Source organism: Populus euphratica, unplaced genomic scaffold (genome assembly GCF_000495115.2).
Source record: "Populus euphratica unplaced genomic scaffold, PopEup_1.0 scaffold71.1, whole genome shotgun sequence".
Taxonomy (NCBI): domain Eukaryota; kingdom Viridiplantae; phylum Streptophyta; class Magnoliopsida; order Malpighiales; family Salicaceae; genus Populus; species Populus euphratica.
In genome coordinates this window covers 315,107-341,577 of record NW_011499949.1, presented here as the reverse complement: position 1 = coordinate 341,577, position 26,471 = coordinate 315,107, and the positions used below count along the sequence as shown (strand labels likewise).

Here is a 26,471-nt window from a genome sequence, read left to right as displayed (position 1 = left end):
ATCACATATTCCTATTTAACTGCAACAAAAATCCCCAATTTCTGCTAACCGAATACATCACGTAACTTGGGTTATAAAACCTAACGTGATCAAATGGATTTCATGGATCAAAATCTTCATCACTTTAATTACTTCGAGTATCGAATTTTCCGAGTCATTTCAGATAAACATGCTGATGCCTAGTCTTGTTTTACGACTGCAAAAAACAATAACAATGATTAAAAAAAAAAAGGATAAAAATAATAGCGTTGACTGATGCTGTTTATAGAAAAGAACATTAGAGTTTGGACTCAATGAAAGGGCAGTCTCAGCCGTCTTCTCGTCGTCATCTCCATCTTCTCATTCTCTGTCTCTCGTTCCACTTTCGGGAAAACACAAGAAAACCCATTTCTACGAGGTATCAATCTACCAATCAATGCTGTTTTTTCTTTTCTTCTCTCTATATGTTTTAACGAGAGTGTTTAATTTCTTAGTGCCTCTTTACGTAGGCATTTCTTATTTTGAACTTCAACCTTGTCTCTTGAATTATCAGCTAAGCTATGATGAGGCGGTATGCTTCAAAGTTTATTAATTGGCACTTGGGTTTGAAGAATTTCAGTTTCTCCATGGTATCAATTCTATTCTCTCTCTCTCTCTCTCTTTTTCTCACCGTAATTTTTTCATTAAGATTCTGCATAGTTGGATATAAATGTAGCAACGTATTTTTGTTTAATTTACATTTTTTTTGGATGATTTTCAGTTTATCTGTGTTGTGTCCTGAGTATTGTTCCCACTAGGATTGTATTTTCTCATGGGATGGGACTAATTGATACTTTGGAGCAATGTCCAAAAGTAGCTCCTTGCTTCAGCCTGCCTGTAGATAACCATTTTTAGATGAGTTGAAATTGTCTTTGTTTTATTTCATGCCGCTTAGAGAAGCCCATGATTTTGTTTTTCAATTTTTTGATCATTCCGTTTGTCTGTTCTAGGAAAACATCTTCAATTGTCTGTCATCATGATTTAGACACGCCATTAATGCCAGTATCCTTATTTTGTCATTCATAATGCACACGGAAAACTCGTTGCCCTGTAGCTATCAAGGGGAACAATAGTAACAAAGTGTTTCTTTCTGTAGCAACCTTTTCATCATGGTGTCCTCTTGAAAATTGTAAACCTTTGGAGATTTGGCTTTATGATGGTCTTTTTTCATGTCAAGCTAGATAATACTTTAGCGGTACTGTTATCTGATCACCTTTTGTGCTCATAGGTTATTCCACAAGCCTTTTCGAAGTTGAATTATTTGATAAATGTCCAATACAATGTTTTTTTCTTTCTAGTCTCACATAACCGGGTTTCCTCTTCTGCCTTAATCTCTATCATTTCAAGAGTTTAAATTGATCAATTATGTGCTTGTGTTGCACTTGGTTGTGTTTAGATTAGAAAATGAGCATTCTTGATGCTTTTTAATATTTTGATTGCTACTCCAGTTAATGTGCAAGTTTGAAATGGTGATGATGTTCAGAATTCGCTTGTAGGTTGGCTGTGAGGCTGAATCCTATTATGCATCCAGAAACAGCAAGTACCAAGGTTTTTTTAGCGGCCATCTTAGTGGCTCCTTGCCAAAGGCATATGCAACTTACTGTGCTAAGTTGCCAGAAGATCCACAGAGCACTAATCTCGCTTCTGACATGTTAATTGATTCATTTGGGAGGATGCACACTTACTTGAGGATCTCCTTGACAGAACGTTGCAATCTACGTTGTCAGTACTGTATGCCAGCTGAGGGCGTGGAGCTCACTCCTAGTCCTCAATTGCTCTCGCAGGATGAGATTGTTCATTTGGCAAATCTCTTCGTGAGCTCTGGAGTAGATAAAATTCGTTTGACTGGTGGCGAGCCAACCATTAGAAAAGATATTGAAGACATATGCTTACAGCTGTCCAACTTGAAAGGACTAAAGACCTTGGCCATGACAACCAATGGAATCACTCTTGCGAGAAAACTTCCAAAGCTGAAAGAATGTGGACTTACTTCTGTAAATATCAGCTTAGACACATTAGTCCCTGCAAAATTTGAATTTTTGACTAGGCGGAAAGGGCATGAAAGAGTTATGGATTCAATTAATGCTGCTATTGACTGTGGGTACAATCCAGTAAAAGTATGTGTGCTCTCTGCAGTTCTGTTCGTCCATGCTTTCTCTGTCAATTATGCTCTTTCTATATTTGATCCACTAACCAGTGATTTGCTGGTGCAATGATAGGTTCACTTTTAGCTTCATATTTATTTATTTACTAATTTTAGGGCTTTCACTGACTCTGATCTAAAAATTATTTTCTTTTCCCCTCTTTGTTATTTTCAATTAGGTGAATTGTGTGGTGATGCGTGGGTTTAACGATGATGAGATTTGTGATTTTGTGGAGTTGACACAAAACAAACCAATTAATGTTCGGTTCATTGAGTTCATGCCTTTTGATGGAAATGTTTGGAATGTCAAGAAACTAGTTCCGTACATGGAAATGCTGGATAGAGTGGTAAGGTAGAACTCTGACAGGTCTGTGAGGAAATTTTTTAGCGTCCCCTTATGGATTCTTTTGGTAACTTCTTTTAATTGAACAGGGAAAACAGTTTCCTGGCCTAAAGAGGCTGCAGGATCACCCAGCTGATACGGCCAAGAACTTCAGGATAGATGGGCATCTTGGTATGGTTTCTTTTATCACCTCAATGACTGAGCATTTCTGTGCTGGTTGCAATAGATTGCGACTTTTAGCTGATGGAAACTTTAAAGTTTGCCTCTTTGGTCCTTCAGAGGTGACCATCTCATTCCCTGCTATAGTGATTATTGATCAACTTCTATTCAAGTTATAGAGCCTGATCATATAATTTCTATTACTTGATCTTCCTTTCTGTGTGGCGTTGAGCACGTTTGCCTAAGCTGGTTAACTTTTCAGTATGGTTCTGCTTGATTTCTTTATTTTCCTTATGCATTGTTTGGCATAAAAACTGATTCACATGCTCATTGAATTTGGAATGCATACGCAAATTTATAATCAGACCATCTATTAGTTTGACTTGCCAGTACCAGATAGAAAGAATATAAACTTCTTTTTCTCGTAGTTTCCACATTTAGATGAGTATGTGAGATTTTTATGTACAAGTTTAGCCACTAAGGTAGAGTATAATTTAGCTTTTGGGGTTTTCTACAGATACCATCTCTGTTTCCACTAAAATACGGTATGCCATGTTTCATCAGAGCCTATTTCACAGGTCATTTTTAATCTTGTTTTGTCTTAACCTGAATCTTCCAAATTCTTTGTGGTGTTGCAGGTTATTCCAAATGAACTTGCTTTAGATTTAAGTCTTGACTGCTGTTATCTAAAGTTGAAAATTTTATATTTCTTTTTCCTCCTTCAGCTACCTCAGATCCATCACAGCATTCTCTTTTAGATGAGGTTATACTCACATCTGGTTTCCTTGTAATGACCGTACAGTCTGTGTGTCATACAGAGGCACATTTAGCTACTTTACTCTAGTGCACACAATATTTTCTTCATTTTGACTAATGTGGTACCAATTGAGTTGGAGTGCTTGGAACGATTCTTTGTATTAAGGATCTTCTCCTTTTCTTTTATTCTGGTACCCATCAAAAAGAAAAATTTAGCTCTTCTATCCCACTTGCTTGTTCAACATCCTCTTTCTTTTATTGTGGTTGTTGCTAATATTACATTGAATGTGGTTCATCCTAAAATTATTTGACTATTTTAATCTTGAATTTTCCATTGAATGATATAAAAGCAGGCAAAACAGTTTGGCAAGAGAGCATTTGTATGAGATTGGAACTGTGCTATAATACTTAAAAAAAAAAAAGAACGGAAAAACCTGGAAGATGTATACTCCATCTATGAAATCTTGCATCCTTGAGGTTCATACAAACTTTGAAAGGAAATATGCACTGAATCTCATTCAAGTTCTAGTGGGTTCAAAAACTAGTCAAAACCTAAGACCCGAGTATTACCCAAGGCAAGATGGAATCCTTTCAAACAACATTTGACATGTATGCTCTACACATGATCAAACTAAGATTTTGATAGTGAATTTGATATCTTGCAGTGCGTCACTCTCTCTCTCCGAGTTATTTTTTGTACTATATCTGGGTCTGTATTATTGGCTGAAAGTACCTGGGAATGTCCCGCGTGCACATGAATTTTATCGATTTTTAGGGGTCATGCCATTTTGGGCATTGTATTTGGACCCCGTGCACATGAATTTTATCGATTTTTAGCAACTTGTCAACTTGTCTTTTATGTATAAATTTTAAAGAATATCACTGGAAATAGAAAAACTAATACTTTAAATAAATGCATGCTTTAATTCTAATGAAAAAATTGTCTTTCTTCATTAGAGATTAAAATTTTACCAATCTAGCCTAACTCATGTTTAAACTAAGAGATTCTAGAAATTTTTAGATAAAAAATAAACATGATTTGTTCTCAAGCTTTCACTGTTTGTCTCATTCAGTTTTTCTTGTTTGCTTCAGGTCAAGAGGAAAAAAGCTTCACATGCTGGAATGTTTGACATTGCAAAAACAGCTAATAGACCAATGATACATATAGGGGGCTAAGGCTTGGTATGTCCACTGACTCCTCTTGTGAGTGCTAATGTTGAATTTTCTTTTGTCCGTTCCTGTATAGCATTCATTGAGATGGAATTCCTGCATTATTTAGTCAGCTCTGTCTAACTCCATTGTTCACAAATTTACTTGTTTTTATTTAAAATCTTTGCTTTGCCAAATATAATTTTTCACCTCAAAAACTTACATATCTAATGGGTTTTAATTACTTGAAAGAATATTAGGTTTGGGTATCACCTTGTGAGGGAGGTGAATACGTGCTCTCACAAATGCAAATACTCACAACTCAAAAACTACTTACAGGTAAGATCCTAAGCATGAGAGTGCAGTACAATCTTAATATAGCACAAGATTTGGTAGTTCTGGAAAAAACTAAGTACCTAGTCTGCTCTTGCAGCTTCGAATGGGATTTCACCATGACAGTGTCCTCTCAACTAGTTGGAAAACTTTTATGAAAATCTTAGCCAGCTCATTTGAGCTTTTGCAATTCTGTAACTTCCCTTAGGTTTTGACCACCTTCAGAGTTAACAAGGTACTCTCACACTTATACAGCATGTGAATCTTACAAGGCCTAACTTAACTGCCCTCAATCCATCAAGACATTACCTGTCACCCAGTTCTCTTTCTGGTCGGACTTGTAGTAGGAGCGCTTTCTCTGGTTAGTTTAGTTACTCAAGGCAGTGAAACATACGTGCTTAAATGAGATTAAACATGTATCATTGATGTTTCCATTTATCCTGTCTTTATGACATAGGACTGCTTTAGCTTATGAAGATGCTGCAAAAAGCATGACAACTGATTGCCCTTCTAAAAGTCCACCTTGAACACTCAATTTGAAGCTAAAATGGATTGTCAATTTTAAAAAACATTTGGAATTCCTTTCAGGTTTGATGAGGTGATGCAGTGCGGAAACAACTCTTTTCATTCTCTCTTTCAGTTGATCTCACTGCATTGAGTTGAAAAACACAGCGCTGATTACTTCTCATGAGCTATCAGAAGCCCCAACCTAAAGGGCAAGGCGTGATGAGAATTCATCATATAGACCTCAGTAGGGATCTTCCGAAGTTATACCCTAGGGTTGTGACAAATGTCTTTAAGTTCTTACCAGTGTTGTGCCTTCCATGATGATTAGCTTTACCTTAAATGAAGTACAAGCCCTGATTCAGTGAACAAGCCATGGATTATTTTACTTATGCAGAGAACAATATAGATGTAATGTCTTATTGGACCACAATGTGACAAAAAGCACAAAGACTTTGTTATTTAATCAAGCATGATATAAGCCATTGATTGTACTGCTTCCATTCGCAATTTCCAGGAATTGCATATTGAGATTGTTTGCCCAGTTTCTGTGTGCGCAATTGTAGCTAAACTCTCGCTTTCAATCAGTTCCACGCAATTTGCATCTATAACAATTGACCCTCCTCTTTCTGTAATGTGTGAAGGATGATAATTTTGCATCCCGAAAGATAATTCATTAGAGTTGGTCAAATATTGCAGGGATTTTCCAACTTCCATCTTCTCATCAAAAGTTCAAGTCAATGGACGGCATGAGATCATTGTTCTCGGCATGGCTTGAACCAGTTTCCTTCTACTCTTCTTCTTTTCACATCGTTTCTTCTGTGTCATTTCTACACAAACAAGAAAGAGAAACAGTATAATGAGCTGATTGAATCATGAGTTTCAAGGGGGAAGGTGGATGGGAACTTGCCCCACATGAACCAGACTTTCTGTTCATTGATGGTCTTCTCCACATGATATTTAATAGCATTAAAAAAATAATAATTTAAATTGAGTACGGTATAAGATTTCATAATAAATAAATGGTTCAAGAGATGCTGCGGCATGCATCGCCCATTACTGATAAAAGTATACCCATCTAATCTTGCAAATCGTGGCGGTTAGGTATTGTATTTTAGAGAAACGTTGAAGCTCCCCAATCAGCTGCTGGTTTCGAGAAAGTTGACAAAGTTTGGTGTTGACTTTTGTGTTCTGTCTAGAGGTGGATTTACTGCTTTCTAGGAAATGAGGGGATGGGGTTTTTCAAGAGTATTTTTTAATTAATAATACTTTAAAATAATATTTATTTATTTATTTTTAATATTATCATATTCTCTCGAACTTTCTCCCAAAAAGACTGAACAAAATCTCTTTTTAATCAATAAAACACAATTCTCTGCTATTTTATTTATTTTTTGATGTGTTTTACTATTTAATTTTATTTATGCTATTTTATTTATTTTTTGATGTGTTTTTCTTTTAATTTTATTTTACCTTCCACGTATCTATATCAATTTTATCATTTATTTTTTTATTGTATGATTTTTGGTGACGTGGCTCAAGGAAGACTTTCTAGAAGGAAAACGCGGCAAAGAAAAATGTGTATTAACAACATTGATGACACAATTTCACAGGATTCAAATCACAGAAAAATTAGAGGAGTCATATGAAATTAAAATCTTAACTTATTCAACTAATAAACCCAATTTGAGTCAAGCTTGGAGTCTCGAGTTTAACAAATCAACCATCCAATACGGTTTTTACTACCATGATTTTATTCTCTCTTCATTATGGCAACCTTAATTATATTAAATGCTCAACATTAGACACACACACATCTATGCTGGGTTAAATAATTTTTTTTTGACAAATAGTTTTTTATATAGGTTTTTTCAACATTGTTTTTGTAGTTAAAAACATTTTGCGTGAAAATTTAAAAGTTTACATATAATACATATAATTAAATAAATTGAGAACTATATATGTTAATATATAGATAATTAAAAATAAAACTGAAAAAATTAAAAAAAAAGTGTAAATTAAAATATTTAATCTTATAAGATGAGATATTTACAGGTTGTCTTTACTAAATTTATTTCTTAAAATAATTTTTTTATTCAATTAAATGATAATAAAAATAGACATATATTTTAAACTTATGCAAAGCCACATGTATTAAAATTATTATTTGAAAATAAAATTTATTAATTTAAAAAAATAAAGTTCATCTACAAAAGTGATATATATGTATAATCATAACTAAATTAAAAAAAAATCTCTTCAAAAATTAAAGTGTAAATTAAAAAGCTTATACATATATATAATCAAATAAATTGAGAACTATGTATGGTAATAAACAGGGAAAAATGTTTTAATGATAACTAAAATTAAAATAAAAAAATCGAATGTGTCAATAAATAGAATATTTATCCAGTTGTGTTTATTGAATTCTAATTATTTTTTTATTCAATTAAATGACATTAAAAATAGACATACATATTAAATTGATTAAAAAATAAACGAGAAAAACATATTATGCAAGGTTGTATATATCAGAAGTATTATTTGAAAATAATATTTTTTATTTTTAAAAATAAAGTTCTTGTATACAAAAAAATTATAAAAATATTGAAGAATCAAAATAATTTTTTCAGAAATTAAATACAGACAACACCATAAAAAAATACAATCTCTATAAAAAAAGATTAAATAAGTAAAAACACAAAATCATTGATGAGGGATATTAATTGAAATATAAATTTTAAAATTAATTTTTAAAAAGATATATACAAAAAAGATATGAGTAAAAAAAATAATATTAGAAAAAAAATAATTTTCTAGTTGTTGTAGTTTAATTTGTTAAACCCGTGACTTGAATTATAAACTTAATGAGGGTCAATATTTCTTTAAAAAAATTTATATTTAACCTTTTGAAAAAAATATAAGGTCAAAAGGATCCAAACTCATGGGCCAATAATCTAGGAAGTTTGAGCCATTGAAATGAAGAGCCTAGGAGTGCTGACGGACCTAGGCTTATTTTGAAAAAACATAAGCAAGTGACACGTTACCTATTAAGAAAGACGACATGTCATTTGCGAGCCTAGATTCTGGTCACTAATATGGTGGTTGAAAATCGAGGCAGCTTATCTCTTGTCTGAAAAACCTAATTTTAAAGTTATTTCAACTCAAAAACACTTTATGAACACTTTTATAACACTTACAAACTATTTCATTAATTTCAAATACCAAAAAAAAAATTTAAAATTCTAAAATCAAGCCAGTTTAGTTTTGACTCTCTCAACTTAAATTTGTTTTTTATGTAATTTTAAGACTTCAAGAAATTGTCATGAAGTCTCTCTCATCTTAGGGAGCCCATGGACACTGAAAAAACCCATTTTGGTAAATAGAAATAGAGCTAATGGTGAATTTGTCTCTCCTGGTCAGAATTCAACAACCTCTTTCTTCTTTCTCTAATTAGAAATTAAAAAATAATATAAATAAAAACTTATATATAAAAATTGATTTTGTGAAAAATTAAAGGAACCTAAATAGTATATATTGCGATATTTTTAAAGATCAAGGATTGAAATGGATTTTCCATGTGATCTTTTGAAAGCCAATCATGTTTAATATTTGTATTAGTTCGATCTTTTTTTCTTTTCTTTTTTCTAATTTCACCTTTAACTAAGTATTTATCTTCAATTTAAATTAAATTGTATACAATAAAATTTTATAAACTAAAATAAAATCTATAAAAATCTATAATATTATCTATTATAATATTTTATGAAGGGGTGAATAGTGCTGGTTCACAATGTGTTTCTCGAACTCAAGGCAAAAAAGAAGAAATTGGAGAATAGTCTGCGGAAAAAATGAAAAGGAAAGCGTGTAATGTCCAAGACCAGTTGCTCAGTACAATCAAGACATTAAAAAGTCGGCAAAATATGTGTGCATTGAAATATTTACTTGCTGGAGATCAGGTCATAAAGTCAACAAAACAAAGCAAAGCCAAAAGAAGAAGAAGAAGAAAACCCAAAACGAACCCAGTTCTAGAAGTCAATCCTCCATAGATTTAGAGATGAGAGACCTGTCTCACTAAGCAAATCCGTGGAAACAAAACCATGAAGAAACCATAAATTAACCATGTCCACGAAAGAAGATTGAGGAAGCTCATCTATCTAGCTCATGCATGCCTCATATGACAAAATCAATCAGCTGCACATCCAAATCTGCAAACCCATCAAACAAAGCTCACCCTTTATCTCAATTTGTCTTGTGAGAGAAAGTCATCGACTGACAGGATTGATGAAGAACCAAAAGCCAAACCCTGCCATGCCCTTCAAATTAAACTAATCCACCTTTTGCCAAGAAAGGTGTGCATATGTCTTCATAAACATCCATTCCATGAGTAGATTGTGAATTAGTTGTTGTCAACGGAAAGTTGTCACCCAAATCATGTATAAAACCATTCAAATCTTCAAACCCATCAAGGAAATTACAGTTACTTGAAGAACACTCACCTCCCCACATTTTATTTGCTTCCTCCTCCACCTTAAGTTTCTCTGCTCTAATCAAACTAGGCAACCCCAACTCTGGCAACTGACGCATGGATTTCTTGTTTGACTCACTTATTGAGGAACCTGCTGTGTTCTTCTTTCCCTTGTCTGCAGTACTACTGCTACCTGCTTTCTTCTTGATCATGCCTTTACTTTCACAAGGTTGGCCAGTGAGTCTTTGAACAAGCTCTCTAAAATCTGCAACATCAGTCTTTATAATCTGTGGTGCAAATATGTGAATTACGCGAACTTTGGGCTTGATCAACTTTGATATTACATGTGAATCTCTGTGAATGCCTAGCTTAGAAGGAGGTGATGATTTAGGGTCACATGAGTGCGGCCTAACTATACCTTCCATGGTTATATACAAGTGCTATATAGCAAGAAAGAAGGGTAGGAGAAGAAAGGAGAGAGCTTGAAGTATTTAGCTAGGTTGAGATGATATCAATCTGTCTATGCTGGGGGGCAAGGAATAAATGTAGGCTTAAATAGAAGGGAAGTCGGGCAATTGACTTGATTAAAAAAGGGGTGTTTGATAATTAATTAATGATAATTGAGGCTGTCTTTTGGAAACAGGATTTGGATACAAGGAGAGAGATCGATCGGTTATGCTATATAGAATTATAAGAGTCAATGAAACAAACCAACTGGAAAGTAGGCTTAAATTTGCCTTTTCCTGCCTGAAGCCAATAAGCTGAAAATACGCATATAGTATGTGTATGTAAACCGTATAATATACATATCTCAATTCCCCTCTTACAACAGCCCAAGAAGTTTCGGAGGGTTTTTTTTTGTATTTGGTATGAAAAGGAAAAGGGACATGGTCAGCTCAATTTCATCATGAATTTTAATTAAATTTATAGCTTGTGGAGTTTATTTAGTCTTATATAAGTAACTTCTAATTAAATTCTAAAATGCTAGCAACAAGAACTCATATACAATTAGTAAAAATTATTTGGTAAACTTTCAGTTACACTTAATTACATTCATTTTTGTTTTGTAGTTTTATATAGTTTTGAGGTTTAATTAAGTTATAGAAAAACTTCACAGAAATAGACCTTTTTTAAATGATAAGTTTTGGTTCTAGAATTTTACCTAATAATTTTTTAATGGAATAAAAAAACACTTTGATAATTAAATTAATATTTGAGTTTTAAATATTCAAATAACAAATATAAAAATCAAAAAACAAAATTTTGCACTAACTAAACTTGGCAGGGCCTAACCCAACCAAGTCTTGTGTGGCTTAGTTAGGTCTTGGCCCAACTAAACCAAAAACTTACGTGTGTGTGTGTTATGAAGGTTGTAGTTTATTAATTCAATGGATTAAAAAAAACATCAAAATCATGATAAAATTAATTTTTTAAAAAATTATTTTGGTATGAAAATATTAAAATTATTAAAAAATACTCAAAACATCAAATTAATGCTTACTCCAATTTAATTTAAAAACATCTGCTGTATATATATCACCAATGAAACAAACAATTAAGGCACGAAATGTGGAAGGAGTTTAAATAAAATTAATAAATTACAATTAGTAACACTAAACATAAAAGAAAAAACTTGTCAAATTAGGGTAAGAGTACTACAAGCTAGTGAGGTGAGGATGAAGTAAACGTTTGATGGGTGCTGGTGGATGTGCACGTGAAGATGGCAGCAGTGAGACATTACAATTGCAAGAGTTTGTGATCTGTACTGAAAATCAAATCAAATCAAATCAGAGACAATGACACCCACAAGACTCGTTCATCGCTAAACCCGCATGCATGTTCCTCCAGAGAAGAGATCATGGATGACACAAATATTTTGTTACAGAAAACCCATGTTTCTTTTCTTACGTTTCCTCAGTGCCTCTTCTATCCCTTCTGCTATTGATTGGATTTCCTTTAGGCATATGCATTTGTTGCTATGGCATCACGATAGTTTCCTTTTGGAATAAGAAAACACATGAGATTTATTCCAACAACAAGATATTGTATCTACCTCTAGGTATTTTGAGGCTTGATCCACGGATTTCTTTCAACAAAAATATTTTATATGCGCCTCTATGTTTTTTTAGTGCTTGATTGTTTGTTTGTATGTATATGTATATGTATGTGTATATGTATGTATGTATGTATGTGTATATACAGGTAAAAAAGCCTATCAGCTACCTTTCATGTTGTACTAAATTATTCAGCTAAAATTCATATTTGAAGTGATCAAGCATAATAATTATGGATATGAATATATGTAAATATACGAGACCTAATTAAGGCCTCTATTTGGTTGTATGATACTAGGGGGGAGGAGTAATTATCAGCAGTGAATTTCTTCCACCCACTGGATATCTTGTTTGAGTGATTTTCCAAATTTTAAGAAATTTGACTTTACAAGTTTAAGTTTACATGAAACCACACGTTAAGGTCAAGTAGTCCAGATAAATTTGCTAGACATTCGCTGCCTTTGTATGAGTGTGATCATTTGAGTAATTAAAGAAAAATTATTTAATTATTTGAAAGAGGTGTAATTCAATGTATTTTGATGGAAAATGTTGTTGTTTGAACAGTTTCCTTCACTTCAATAGCCAATGAACGCGATTAATTTTAATCAAGCATTAATTTTCCAATTGTTATATCTTTTTCTGTTTTATATGATTCCCATATCAGTAAAGCTTCAATATTTTAATTAATATAAAAATTATGTAGTCTTAATTAATGCCTTGATCATGTTCTTATTGAGAAATTAATCAAAGGCCAGAAAGATTGGCAAAATTAAGACACACGTTTTGGACTTCTAAACTATTTGACCCTCAAGCAAACAACTTGTGAATTGTGACTGCTAATGGAGAATATGATGCACGATTTGATTAAATTATATGGTTCTATATCTTATTATGGTGTTTGGAAGTTAAATTAAATTAAATTATGCTTGAAGTGATAAGTTCAAAAAACCGATACAATTATTTATTTATTTATTTATTTATCAAACCCACACAAAAAACCGATACAATTATTTATTTATTTATCAAACCCACACGGACAAAGATTAAATATAAGTTTGTTTTTTTAGCTCAACAACTCCTAAAAGATTGGCTTTAGATTTTCAAAAAGGGAGTTTGACTTTACAAGTTGGAGTTTTTATATATACTTCTAAAAGTTCTTAGAAAATTAATATCGATTTCTAGATTTTATCAAATTTTGTTAATCACGATGTCGAAAAATTTCATTATACATAGGAATAATGGTTTTTAAGTTTTTGGATAGAAGATGATCATATTTTCGCGCTAATATTTTCTTTTTTAGAGTGTAGAAAGTTGATGATTGGTGGTACGAATTTACACCTATAAAATAGTTCTTTATGGGATTTAAGGAACTTTCAATAATAAAATCAATAATTTCTACTAAGAAAATGAAATAAATAAGAGAATAACAATAATTTCTACTAAGAAAATGAAATAAATGAGAGAATAACCTTTAAATTCTAAGATTTAAATTCTAAGAATAAAAGTGTTTGTTCTTAATTGTGTAAATTTTTGTTTATTTGAAAAAAATTTATTTAATTTCATATATTGAGGTTTCGATATGTAAGACCTTTATTGTTGAAGAGATCTCAATATTTATCTCATATTATTTCAAGTCTCATTTGATAATACAAATCAATCACATTCTAAGGTATGATGATGATGAAGTGTCTTTGAGTAAGAACTTGTCAATATTCTTCAATTCTGGACGACCCGTACAAAAAAAAAACTATCAGTAAAGGGTATTTTTCTAAAATAATATATTATTTAACTGTGATGAACTAGACCTTTTATTCAGTAAATATATATACTACTTAAACTTTGTCATAAATGGATTGTTTACCTCTTGTAATATCACAAACTCATTCATTGTTGAATACCTTGATCGTAGGCAACATTGTTAATATTTAATGTCTAATAACTTATAGTTGACTGAATCCTAAGTTTTTCGATTACAAGATGAATAATTTTCTATGTTATTCAGAACATATGTAAGTATTATTACAAATTCATTATCTATTGGGATACTTAACTTCATTACATAATTCTTGTTTATTATTCATTATTGTACTTGATGTACAAGATTTATAAATTAAAAATGAATGCTAGTGCTTAATTATCTTTATTAAGTTTGGATCCTGAAAGAAAGATGAAATGCTATAACGATTATTTTGTTAATGGATATGTGTTTTATAGTCAAGAAAATAGATAGGGTACAAAGATATATAATAGTGGTGTTTGTGTTAAAGAATCGACTTCTAATGATTTTGAAGTTAACTATTATGAGAAATTAGAGGAGGTAATTAAATTACATTATCATAGCAAGCATAATATAGTCTTTTTATTCTAATATTATTGGTATGACACCACTGACAAAGAAGTCAGAGTAGATCCCATCATGGTTTGGCCAAAATTAACTCAAAAGTTATACTCCACAACATCAACAATGTTTTTGTTTTCCTCAAGCAATGTCAACAAATTTATTACACATACACCCCTTTTTTTTAGAAAGGATCTTTTAGAAGTTGATTGATTATTTGGTATTGAAAACCAAAGCTAAAAGTCATGTTGAGGTTGTTTAGGATAAGAACAATGACTTAAATATAGGAGATGATGTCTTTCAAGTTAGCGAGTTAATTAAACCATATCGAGTTGCTCCATCAATTGACTTAGCAGAAAATTTAAATTTTCACGTCTTTGATAATATTTTTATTGATATTAAAGCTAAAAAGTTGAATGTTGTTATGAGCTCTAGCAAATAAGTACCAGTTAATGAAGATGATGATAGCAATGTTATCAACATAGAAGATTGCAATGGAGATGACAATGAGTTAATTGAAGAAGAAGAAGAAGAACAATATTCTGACCAACTATTAAAATAAGAAAATGTAATGTCATAAACTATAATATAATAGTTATTGACAACATTCTCAACAAAAAAGTATTTATTATTTACTTTATAATTTCTATGTGAACTTGTGTTATTGTATTATGTATGCAACTTTCAATATAAGTATTTGTATGATAGATACATAAGGAATACAGATAGTCATTCACTATACAAAACACTAATGAAAATACCGATGGTTTGTGTTCGTAAGTGTATTTATGAGGCAAAGAGAATTGTTCCCCTCATCCTAGCATTGTTCACTGTGTAAAACACCAATGGTTTGTTTTCATCGGTGTATTTTAGAAGCAAAGGTAATTGTTCCCCACCCCTTGAGATTGTATTCAAGATGTGAAGGGAATTGTTCTTCTTTTCATGTCAGTGATGGCAATTAAAGTCTAAGTGAGTGGCAAACAAGGTTCAAATTGTACGATTTTACGAGTTAATATATGCTTAACGTGTTGAATCACTTTAAAAACTCAAAAATTGATAAAATCATGTTAAAATCGAGTGAAATTGGTAAAATCACAAAAAATAATGATTTTGGTACTGGTTTTATGATTTCAACAAAAAACATATACTGCATTATAATGGTGCAATATATGTTTCCTCCAGACCAATAGCCACATGCTAATTGTCTACACTCCACATCACTCATTTATGTTTTACACTCAATTCCTAATCTTTTTAAGAGAAAAGCTTTGAGATCGATGGCTCATGGATTCCTCTGCATCAACAACAATAGAGAAAAGCTTCAGAGTTCAGTCTTTGATTCTTCATCAACAACTTTCTGCCTCTTTTCTTCTTCTTTTTTTCCATCATCAATGATTCTTCAGTCTTCACTGTTCATCAACAAGGGCAAGCAGCAATGATCTCCTTTTTTTTCCCAGCATCAACAGTTTTCTCCTCAAACTTTAGAGTTTTATTTTCGACTCTTTATTAACAGCTTTTTACCTTCTTTTTTTTTTCATCATCAACAACATCCTCTTCAGTCTTCACTCTTCATCAACAACTTCCTCTTCAATCTTTATCAACAACACTTGCCAATGATTATGAATAAAAATTATTCCCTTTATAATGTTTTGCTTGATGGAATGATTAGTATGACGATTTTGAAATGATTGGGTAATGAATATGCAATAGAAATTTTAAAGTGATTTGGTAATGAATTTTTATTCAAAAATTCATGCTCTCATTTGATGCTCTCTACCTCTTTCTCGTTTGTTTTATTAATGGCAAATTTAGTAAAGGGAATATGTTTAATTGTTCATAATATTTTGTTAATGGTGGAGACTAGAGAGAAATAATAATAATAATTAAGATGTCAATTATTATTGAATCAGAGAAATAATTACTCTATTTATGCTCTTTCTCATTTGAATCGGAGAAATAAGTTTTTGGTCTTCCCTTTTGATTTTTACCATTACAGATTTAGTATATTTTAAGGACTGTCATGTATGGATTTTAATAGATTAGTTGCTGAATGAGAATATTATAGTGAGTTTTCTTATCATTGCAGATTTTAACACATGTATTAAAGCACTTCTTTTTTAACAAAAAATAACGAGAATCACATTATGTTTGGATTGATTACATGGCTAATTTGAGTTGATTCTTGAGTTGTTGAACTTATAGCATCTAGAAAATATTCTTCTGGTAATATACTTGATGTGGGATAATGAGGAAAATGAATGATAATGATAATAATATTAAGAAATGTCTGAGGAATAATAAGGAAGATAAAGGCAATGAAATTGAATTTAGTTTACATGACATATCAGCATATTGTTTGTTTTAAGTTTGTTAATTATTATTTATGAAAAGTTACTTAAATTATGTATGAATTTTTATTTGAGCCATGTATTTTAAGATGTTTGAACTATGTATGAATTTTTATTTGAAGCATGTATTTTAAGGTGCTTAAACTATGTATGAAAAAAAAAACTCTTTATGGTTTTACGATTTTACGATCTGAGTTTATTTTATATTTTATATTTTATATTTCGTGTCAAAAATGCATTTTTGACAACCTTGGTGGCAAGTTCCCAAGAAAATTATCGATGGACTGTGAATTCCAAAGCACTTGCAATTAATGCATCTCTGACTGTATATTATTTACAGTTTTACCAATGAAATCACGAATAACCTTAAAAAATCTAGAGGGTTTTTTGAAAATTTTAGTACGAAATGAAAAATTCATGGTGAAGTTACAGAGGGAATCACTAACAGAATAATTTAAAATAATAATATTTAATATTTAATCGATAATTTTCTCAATAAAATGTAGTATAAAACCAATGAGGACATAAGAACTTCATGTTTTTCTCTCATTATAACAATTACTCACTCTCTCAAATCCTCTTATCCTCCACTCTTGTCCTCAATTATAGTCCCACATAGTAGAATTTAAGGTATTTTTTCTCTCAACACAATTAATAAGTATATGTGGTGAATCTTTTGATATATATATTAACAGGTATATGTGGTGAATCTTTTGATATATTTTCTTTTTTTTTCTTTTCTTTAATTTATTAACAATGTATTTTTTATTTTTTTGGTAGATAAACTCTGAAAAAAAAAAACACACTTATTAAGGTAAGAATTTTTCATTGCTAAAGCCTATATTTCTTTCCTTTTTTTTATCTATTTTATTGTCTACATTGCAATAATATTTTATTATTTTGATGAATTTTAATTATTATTGTTAAATTTATAGTATAAATATCATTTGAATATATAGGATTAAATTTAATTACAAAAAATTCTTGTCAATTTAGGATTAAAAATATTATCACGTTGAAAATAATAATAAAAAATTATAGGTAAAAATAAAATAAAATCAACTGGTTTATCATATGTTGTATATTTACAAGATTGAATATTCTCTGCAGTTTCTAGTATAAAAGAAGTGCTGCCGAATTATTTTTTTAAATCGAAATTGATTATGCAAATATTCATCAAATTTGTATCGATGCATAAGAAAAAATCAATTCCATATCATGAGCATATGATTGCAGCTAGTTCTTCTAGCAGTGAAGATGACAACAATATGTCATTAGGTGCCGACCAAGAAGAGGCACCTGTGCTGACTTAAGAAGTTGCTTCTTTGAGTGTAGTTCCCCAACGTAGAAGCGGTTTTTCTTCACATTGGGATCCATTTACCCGTAAGTACGAGGCATATTGAAAGGACAACCTTTCAATGTAAGTTTGCTTTGCTTTGAATTGGTTTGTACTTAACAATTTATGAACAAATAATATTTCATTAAATTTATATATTTTTAGACTCACATACATTGACGTTGCCGAGTAATAACATCAGCGTTTAAATCATCAATGCAAATTCTATTATTTCAATAGAGCCAGGTTCCTAAGCATCCTGATTTAAAACCTTATATCGATGCATGATTTACAAGATTTAAGGTTAGCGTTAACTTAAAGTTTTAACTATTTTTTATGTTAATTCCTTTACTTTATTGAAATTATTGATTTATTTTTTTATAAATCTTTAATGCAAGGCTAAATTTGAGTGGGATAAAGCAAATGATAATGTTGTGAGGGGGGTTTTGGAGAATCACGTTACAACTAGATAACATCGAAAACAATACAATAATGTTTTCTTTTAAATTTTAAATATTAAAATTTTATTTGTCATAAACTCATACAGAATATGTTTGTATAATGCAGGTTATGTGATTTTTTTGTATGAGATACATAAAAAATCTAAGAAATATGCCAAAGAAAACTCTCTACCAAACTAGAATGATGTGGTAGTTTGAAGAATTTCAAGCCGCCATACATCCCAAAGAGTATATGAATAGAATAGATTCTGCATGTGTTGTCTGAGCATTTCACATGATACTTATAGTCCAGTCCGCGAAACTGGAGTTGACAAATTCACGATTTAGTTACCACGCACACCAACGGCTTTATTGTGTTCGTTTCACATGTGAAGCGGATGATAAGATTAATTTTAATATATTTAACTTGCAATATTTTTTATTATTGGCTATGGATCTTAGACGTGAGCCAGGCCTAATAGAGCTTTTTATGGACACGCACATGCAAAGTGAAGATCGCTAAAAAGAGGTGTAATAGTTCATCGACAACCGCGCTCAACACTTTGGGGTATGTTCGTTCAACTATTTTTTTTTATAAGTTATTATTTTTTTAAATTGGATTTTATGATCTCATTTTTTATTTTCAAGGGACATAACAGCCAGTTAAGGGAGAGATATGGGGACAATTCTTTAACCCACCCAGATTTTGATACAGATTTATAGATGGAAGCAGTATTGTCTGATGGATCCGATAAAAATCAGATGTACAGACTCTCCAACACTACGGTCAAGAACTTATAGATAGCCTGTAGTGTCTTAACCATTGGGAATTCACAATCGATATTGAGCACCCAATCTCAGAAGTTTGAGGCATTGCAAGAACACATAGCCCATCTCAGTGAAAAATATGAAAGAATCTTTGTAGATTATGAAGAACTCCGCCAAGTGGTCATGGATTTGAGATCACAAATAAGTGGTACGTGTGCCCTCTTTTTAGCCTTGTAATCCCAAGAACGACCAATCTTCTCCTCTAGCACCATCTTTATTCTAGTTTAATTTTATTTGAACATATAAATTTGTAATGAATATTTGGCTTTTATATTAAGATAATTTATTTTTATATATTTGAATTTTATACAACTTAATTTTTCAATTTTTTCAATAGATTTTTAAAAAATATATATTTTTTAATTATTACGAACGAAGTTACCAACAGACACAATCTGTTGGTATATTTTAAAGAGTTGAAAAAAAATTATTGCATATATCACTTCAACTGTTACATTACCTATGAAATTATTCTGTTGGTATTTTACAGAGGATTGGAAAAAATTACTCTAAATGTTACTATCAATCACCGACGAATTTATTCTATTAGTATATTCTAGCTACTAAAAAAAATTTAGTATATTTTCAGTTTGTAAAATCATTAGGTTTTTTTTTATTGATAGAAATGCCAACAAAAAAGAAATTGATGAATTTTTTTATTCATGAATAAGTTGGTAAAATTCATCTCGATAAAATAATAGAGTAGATACCAATAGAATATTTCATCTATAGAATTATTAAATGTAGTAGCGTTAATGAAAAATATCCATCTAGCTAGGTAAAAAAGGTGTTAATTCAATCAACTTTCCCTAATCTCTCGCTTTTAATATATTCAATTGAGGCTTTCATTTAGAGTTGCCAACCGCACGGTTGGAACGCAATTAAACGAACACTTTTATTCATTTTTTACTCTACCAACTCCTCTTTAATACTAAACATGCTCCTCAATCATCAAATTAATAGTTAGATAACAAAAGCATAGCTTAAACTATTTATTCTATACCAAATTAACTAATTTCAACTTTCAGATACTATATATTCTTAATATGAACATCAATACAATACTGGAAAATGAACCAAAAAAATTAAAGAATCACTCAAATCCGCTCATACATACTATATCTTAAACACAATCTTGTCCAACTAATTAAATCACTTCTGGCTATATGTGGTTCACAAGATATATATTTTGATTAAAACCCAATCTGTGTGTGTGTGTGTGTGGAGCTAGCTAGCCATAATCAGTTAGCTATACATGATCACCTTCGATCTTCAGACTTCTTAGCGGTAGGGGATTGCACTTGCATGCTCTTTGAAGAAGCTGGAGACAACTCACCGCCGGCAGGTAAGTCTTGTAGAGCAGCAAGAATCCGTCGAATGCTAACAGAGCGAGCTGTCTTGAAGCTAGATGATCTCTTATCATGTGTCTTGGAGAAAATATTGGATGATTTTGAAAGGATGAGATAGACCAATCCTTGGACGATGACAAACATCGCCACCTTCAATAACACGTCCCCTAAGCTGCTTTCCATCATATGTCTTTTGCTCTAAGTATACGATAGTTTATCTTGACAAAAATAAGCTGTTGAATCCTTAACTCCAAATGAGCTCATGAAACCATCTATTTATAGTGAGAGGCATCCCTGTTAGAACATCATCCTTGACGGGGCGGCTTACTTTTCAAGCATTCAATAATTTGGCACGCGGGCTTATACTGCTCTTCGTTATCCTTAATCCTTGCCACGCATAGATACGTGCACGATGATAACAAATTGATGTTCGCACAATTGTACGAAGGAAAATTCATGCCACCTAAGAGTAGGACCCTCTTTATCCCTTGTCTTGATAGCAACTTATTGGCCAAAATATACCAAAACTTGTTGTTCTTAAGGTATTACATGGAAGTTGCTGGAAAGAGTGACAGGTATTACATGGAAGTTGCTGGAAAGAGTTGACTGGTCAATCTTGATTTCTAGATCTATATTTATGGTCTACAATTACGGCCCTTAAACATTCACCAACCACCATCATCAGCTGAGAAAATCAGCGATTTCTAATTCTTTGATTATTAATTAAGGATAATTATTAAGTTTAATGGAAAAGTCAACCTTAAAAAAATGAATGCTTAATTAAATTTCTTAAAGAACTGTTCAAACCGGCCATTACTAGGGCCATGAAGAATGACGATTAGATTACTTATACCGCACGAGAGAGCTTGATCTGCTATTATTCAATCTCAACAAAGAAAAACGATGAGTTCCAAAGGGGAAGGTGTTTGCTTTCCAGGGCATTATGTGGCTCCACATCACTTTCTGTTGTCCATTTGCTGGACGTGACTCATTATTTTCAACACTTAGCCATAAGCTGCAGCATAAACTAATGGAATTCCCACACAAGCGCCATCTTAATGCTGCTCAAATACAAATTAACTTGATAGTAATTGTATATCAATCCGTGTTCCTGAATCTTGATGATCATGATCCTTTACTGAAAAGGTTCAAATGATTATTAGACTTTTAACGGAAAAAACAATTGTTAGGTAGGATTTCACTCCAAGTGATAGGAACCAATGATGCTGAATATGTACAGGAGTTTGATTATCACCTTCCTCAGCAGAAGGTAGAGATTGGAAACCAACAGAGCAGAAAGGTTTGCAATTTCTTTTCCCTTACAAGCCCCGTTGCGCGCATTCCATCTAAATATGGCTCTAAATGTTAAGAAGATCAATGAATCTCTCTCAACGAGATAAAAGAAAACAGAAAGAGGCAGCTGGATTCGGACTTAGAGTTGCATCTATTGATAAAACCCATCAAATTAGCCTCGATCAAAAGACAGTCTCCTTCCTTGACAGCTCAGAAGTTGTTATAGGAAGGGTTATCAATTTCTCCAAATTTATTAACTTGCTGAATAGTCGAGTAATCAACAAGTTGGTATGCCTGGTCTGGGAAAGACAACTTTAGCGAGAGTGGTGGGTTGAGTAGTGAAGGAGAAAAACTTAATGATGTAACTTTGGGTTGTTTCTGAGGGTTTTGATGATTATATGATTGAAGGAGATATGTTAGAAATTCTAGATAAACCAACGGGTGGTATGAAGAATCTAAATGCAATTCTTGAAAAACTTAGGGAAAGAGGTAGCCCGATATAGCTCCTTCGACCAACTCATCATCCTTTGTGGGGCGATGAAGAGGAATTGGAAAGAAAGCATTTGTTCTCGTACTTGATAATGTATGGAACGAAGAGGTTGCAAGGTGGAATAGTTTAAAGGAGTGCTCGTTAACAGTTTCTAATCGGAACTATAGGAATTTGATGAGTTGGTTCAATATTTTTATGTTTTAAAAAAGAAAAAACCCAGTGTTATATAATTAAATGTGGATCTAAGAAAATATCAAACTTAATATGCTTAAATTTAGTTATGAGATAAGCTCAAATTACTATAAATCTTGTAAAATATCAAACTCAATATAATTAAATTTTGTCATGAGCTTAGTCTAAGTTAATAAAGATATAGCAAAATACAATTTTCTTTAGGTTTAGTTGCATCCTAAACCTGGTTAATTTTAAAAATCAATGTTAGCATCATAAGATTCTAATTTAAGATTATTGACATGATATTTTCATGTTAAAAATAATCATTTCTTATATCTTTAGATATATAAAATATAAAAAATAATCCTCTTCTTATAAAAGGTTTTATGATGTCTTACTATACTTTCATCTTATTAATGACATATAAAGGAATTTTATTCCTTGTTAATGCTATTTAGAGAAATTGACTTTTCAACAATTTCACTTCATTAAAATAACAAGATTTAGAGAATACAAATATTTCTTGAACCACCTAGATAAAAAAAAAAAATTGTACTCTCCAAACTTATTTACTTGCATGGAAAAGGGTTCAAACTCAATTCATAGACTTGTTGATATCTCAGTTCTCAAAGTATTAATCACACAAAAACAAGAATAAGCACTTTTATTCTTGAAATTTGAAGTTTTTTTCTTTTATTTATTATCATTTCTATTTATAAATATTAATTTTATCATTAAAAGATCTTTAAGTTTCATAAATAAAGACTATTTTATAGGGACCAAAACTTCTACCATTAATTTCATATTTCATGGGCTAAGAAGAAAGAAATATTGACATGAATATTTGATTAACCACTATTTAAATATTAAATAACTTTATTTTGAGCATATTAAATTTTAAAATATCATTAATTAAGGTGGTTTGTATTAAACTTTCAAAAAGCCATTAATCCTATTGTTTTTTTAGATTTATATATATTATTAATAGTAAAAATCAAGACATTTCCAGGATACGTGAAATTAATCTCCATGCCACGACAGAGACTCCTTCACAACTAACCCTTCAATATTTTATTGATTAGGTGTAACTCCTCACACAAGTAAGTAGTGTTGGCTAATCAATAGGTTAAAAATAATATACCTCAATGCCATTCATTTTCTTTCATCTTTTTCTTGCATTTATATTTCACTTTTTTCACTCATACGGTGCAATCCATCGGTAAGCTTAAATGAGTAATACGAGTTGACCAAGACATCTACCTGACATAGATTGTGCAGGACATTAAAAAATAAACAGATCACAGAATAGCAGTACTCTCTGAAGGTATTTACTTATTAGCATAGAAGTATATAGTGAGAGTGAATTGAAATTATATAGTAACTTGTCAATCCAAACACAAAAACAAAATATATTGTTGGGTGCTGAAGATTAAACCACTGAAAATTTACATTTTAACTGAAGTTGATGAGAATATGCTCATATAAATAATAAACCGAAAATTTCTCCATTTTATGGAGCTTGGTAGGATCGATTAAGGAAAGCTGGTGTTTCAATTAATTTTCAAAACTTTCACAAGACAAGAGCACATCGAAACTCTCACACACCCCTTCTACCAGAGCCGGACTTGGTCAAAGATCTTAATCTAACAAGAAACTTTGCCTTCCTCTTCTTCCCGCTAATCTTGCCTGGAGATGAGTCCCAATTCTCCGGTGACGACCCTACCGTTAACACACTCTGTGGTGACCTTGTCAAGGTCACCGTATCTTCATACTCTATAATAGTATTTAGATGTTCAGAGCCACCAGTACTCAAAATTCTGGCTTGCATTGCAGACACCACTTCTGTCATTGCTAAATCAGCATTGCTCCCTCTATTCCGCAGCAATATCTCCCCTATCTGAGCAGGAGTGAGTGCGCCACCTGACCGTATACAGCTCTCTACCACATCAAACAAAGAATGCCACTCTATCCCAAGATAGTTCATGGCCAATGCCTTGAACGCGTGCATACCACAAGGGCCTAAGCTTACATGCACATCCATCCGCCCGCATCTAACCAATGCGGGATCTACTCTGTCTCTATGATTGGTTGTGAACACTATTATCCTCTCCTCCCCGCAACATGACCATAATCCATCTGTGAAGTTGAGGAGACCTGATAAGGTAACACGCCCACTCTCCTCTAACAACTGATAATTGCCTGAACCCGGGTCCTTATTATAACCTGATGATGATGATGATCTTTTCCTTCTTGTAGCTGTAGCAGTAGTGGCCTTTAGCATTCTATCAGCAGTGAGATCAAGGGAACAATCTATGTCCTCAATCACAATTATTGATCTATTGCTAGTTTGGATTAGCAGAGCTCTGAGATCTGAGTTGTCTGTGACTTTGGTGAGTTCAAGATCATACACATCATAGCACAAATAATTAGCCATTGCAGCTATTAGACTTGATTTGCCTGATCCTGGAGGACCATAGAGCAAGTAACCCCTCTTCCATGCCCTCCCAACTCTATGATAATACTCTCTGCCACGAGCAAATGCCTTCAAGTCCTCCATGATCTGCCTCTTCAATTGAGGCTCCAGAGCCAGCGTTTCGAAGGTGGATGGATGGCGGAAAGGAACTGAGACCCAACCTGACTCGTATGAAGCATTGCCATTGTTAGTAAACAGCCTCCTCTCTCTTGATACTCGCTCGAACTCTTCAGCACGCGATGTCACATGCTGGAGATAAGGCGACAGCAGCATATGCCGGTGTCTCTTTGGAAGTCTGAGAGTAAAGCTACGTTTCTCTTCTAATGAGTCCTGTACAGTGTCAACATGGTGTGTCCAACAAAGTGAGTGGCCATTGAAGGAGTCGTGGATGGTGTGATTGGGAGCTATAGTGAAGGAAATGCAATTGGATGACCTGGACCGGGAGAGGGAGAAGCGTCGGCAAGTGGAGGCAGTGGCAGAGGAGTTGACAGAGTTGAGGTAGAGGTTGACATGGCGATAGAGATCATTGATGTCAACACCACAGCAGCCATTAAATTCCGGGATGTCAAAGTATGAATATTGGGAAATGAGGTCTTGGAGGGACTCAATGAGGGAGTGAAGAAGGGAGAGGACTTGTGCAGGTAAGATGTTTTGAAGGACTGTGAGAAGACCTAAGAGTGACCAAAGTTGTGACAATATATCCATATCAGTCTGTCGTGTGTTCTTGGGCTGGTGAATTGTGATTTTGTCTCTGCCTAGCTATTTGTATAGAAGATGACAAATGAGAAGAGAAGGTGGAGAATGTTGATAGATTATGTTGGATTGTGTATGTTTATGGCTTTGGACACTAGCACAGTACAGGTGAGACATATGCAAATGCAACCTTATGGCAAACGCTAAAAAGAAGTGTTGAGGTTTAGAAAAAGCAGCAGCAAAGATAAAGCTAAAGGTGAAGCCCACTATTCTCTTGCTTTTCTTTTGCCATGTAAGCTGTCAAAGCATTGATAGAAGCGCTAGTTAGAGTGGAAAGAAACAAAGAAGAGAACAGAAGAAGCACATAAACCACAGGGCGTGCATGCCAAGAACACGAGAAGATAGACTGCTTTTGCTTTCGTCTCCTTTTTTACCTGTCATCTTTTGTTTTTTCCTTCTCTTAATCTATATGGGGTTCGCATAGGTCAGAGAGTGTTCGTTGGAACAATTATACTCATCAAGTTCAAAGAATGTCTGCAAATGATGATCCATATGTAAGTGGTGCTGTACATAATCCTATTCGTTATTTTTCACATCAATAATGATGATCCATATGTAAGTGGTGCTGTATATAATCCTATTCGCTATTTCTCACATCAATTACACTATTATAGCTCTCGCATTCCATCGATCAATCTGATACTTCTTTTCTTAATTTAAATCTTTATTTTCTCTATGCATGCATGAATGAAATATTGAGAAATATGTTACATGCTTTGAAT

The 26,471-nt window shown here is 32.4% G+C and overlaps 4 protein-coding genes across 6 annotated transcripts; 1 reads left to right on the top strand and 3 right to left on the bottom strand.

Moving 5' to 3' along the window:
- Positions 1-263: 263 nt before the first annotated feature.
- Positions 264-5,906, top strand: CNX2 (cofactor of nitrate reductase and xanthine dehydrogenase 2). Of its 3 annotated transcripts, XM_011043692.1 has the most exons (7): positions 264-397; positions 533-608; positions 1,515-2,135; positions 2,341-2,508; positions 2,594-2,835; positions 4,493-4,601; positions 5,490-5,906. In XM_011043692.1, the coding sequence occupies exons 2-6, from the start codon at positions 540-542 to the stop codon at positions 4,593-4,595; spliced, it is 1,203 nt and encodes a 400-aa protein (XP_011041994.1). In that variant the 5' UTR covers positions 264-397; positions 533-539; the 3' UTR covers positions 4,596-4,601; positions 5,490-5,906. The 3 variants fall into 3 exon arrangements, with proteins under 3 accessions (XP_011041994.1, XP_011041993.1, XP_011041991.1); XM_011043691.1 differs by lacking the exons at positions 4,493-4,601; positions 5,490-5,906 and adding an exon at positions 3,181-3,833 and having other exon boundaries at positions 2,594-2,785; XM_011043689.1 differs by lacking the exons at positions 4,493-4,601; positions 5,490-5,906 and adding an exon at positions 2,938-3,833 and having other exon boundaries at positions 2,594-2,829.
- A 3,340-nt stretch (positions 5,907-9,246) lies between these two features.
- On the bottom strand, positions 9,247-10,425 carry LOC105137808 (uncharacterized). Its single transcript, XM_011043688.1, has 2 exons — positions 9,905-10,425; positions 9,247-9,613 (listed from the first exon to the last, which is right to left on the bottom strand). The coding sequence occupies exons 1-2, from the start codon at positions 10,296-10,298 to the stop codon at positions 9,579-9,581; spliced, it is 429 nt and encodes a 142-aa protein (XP_011041990.1). The 5' UTR covers positions 10,299-10,425; the 3' UTR covers positions 9,247-9,578.
- A 9,837-nt stretch (positions 10,426-20,262) lies between these two features.
- On the bottom strand, positions 20,263-20,861 carry LOC105137807 (uncharacterized). Its single transcript, XM_011043687.1, has one exon. It carries the CDS (start codon positions 20,750-20,752, stop codon positions 20,477-20,479), a length of 276 nt encoding a protein of 91 aa, XP_011041989.1. The 5' UTR covers positions 20,753-20,861; the 3' UTR covers positions 20,263-20,476.
- A 3,124-nt stretch (positions 20,862-23,985) lies between these two features.
- LOC105137805 (uncharacterized) lies at positions 23,986-26,053 on the bottom strand. Its single transcript, XM_011043686.1, has one exon. It carries the CDS (start codon positions 25,699-25,701, stop codon positions 24,121-24,123), a length of 1,581 nt encoding a protein of 526 aa, XP_011041988.1. The 5' UTR covers positions 25,702-26,053; the 3' UTR covers positions 23,986-24,120.
- Positions 26,054-26,471: the final 418 nt, after the last annotated feature.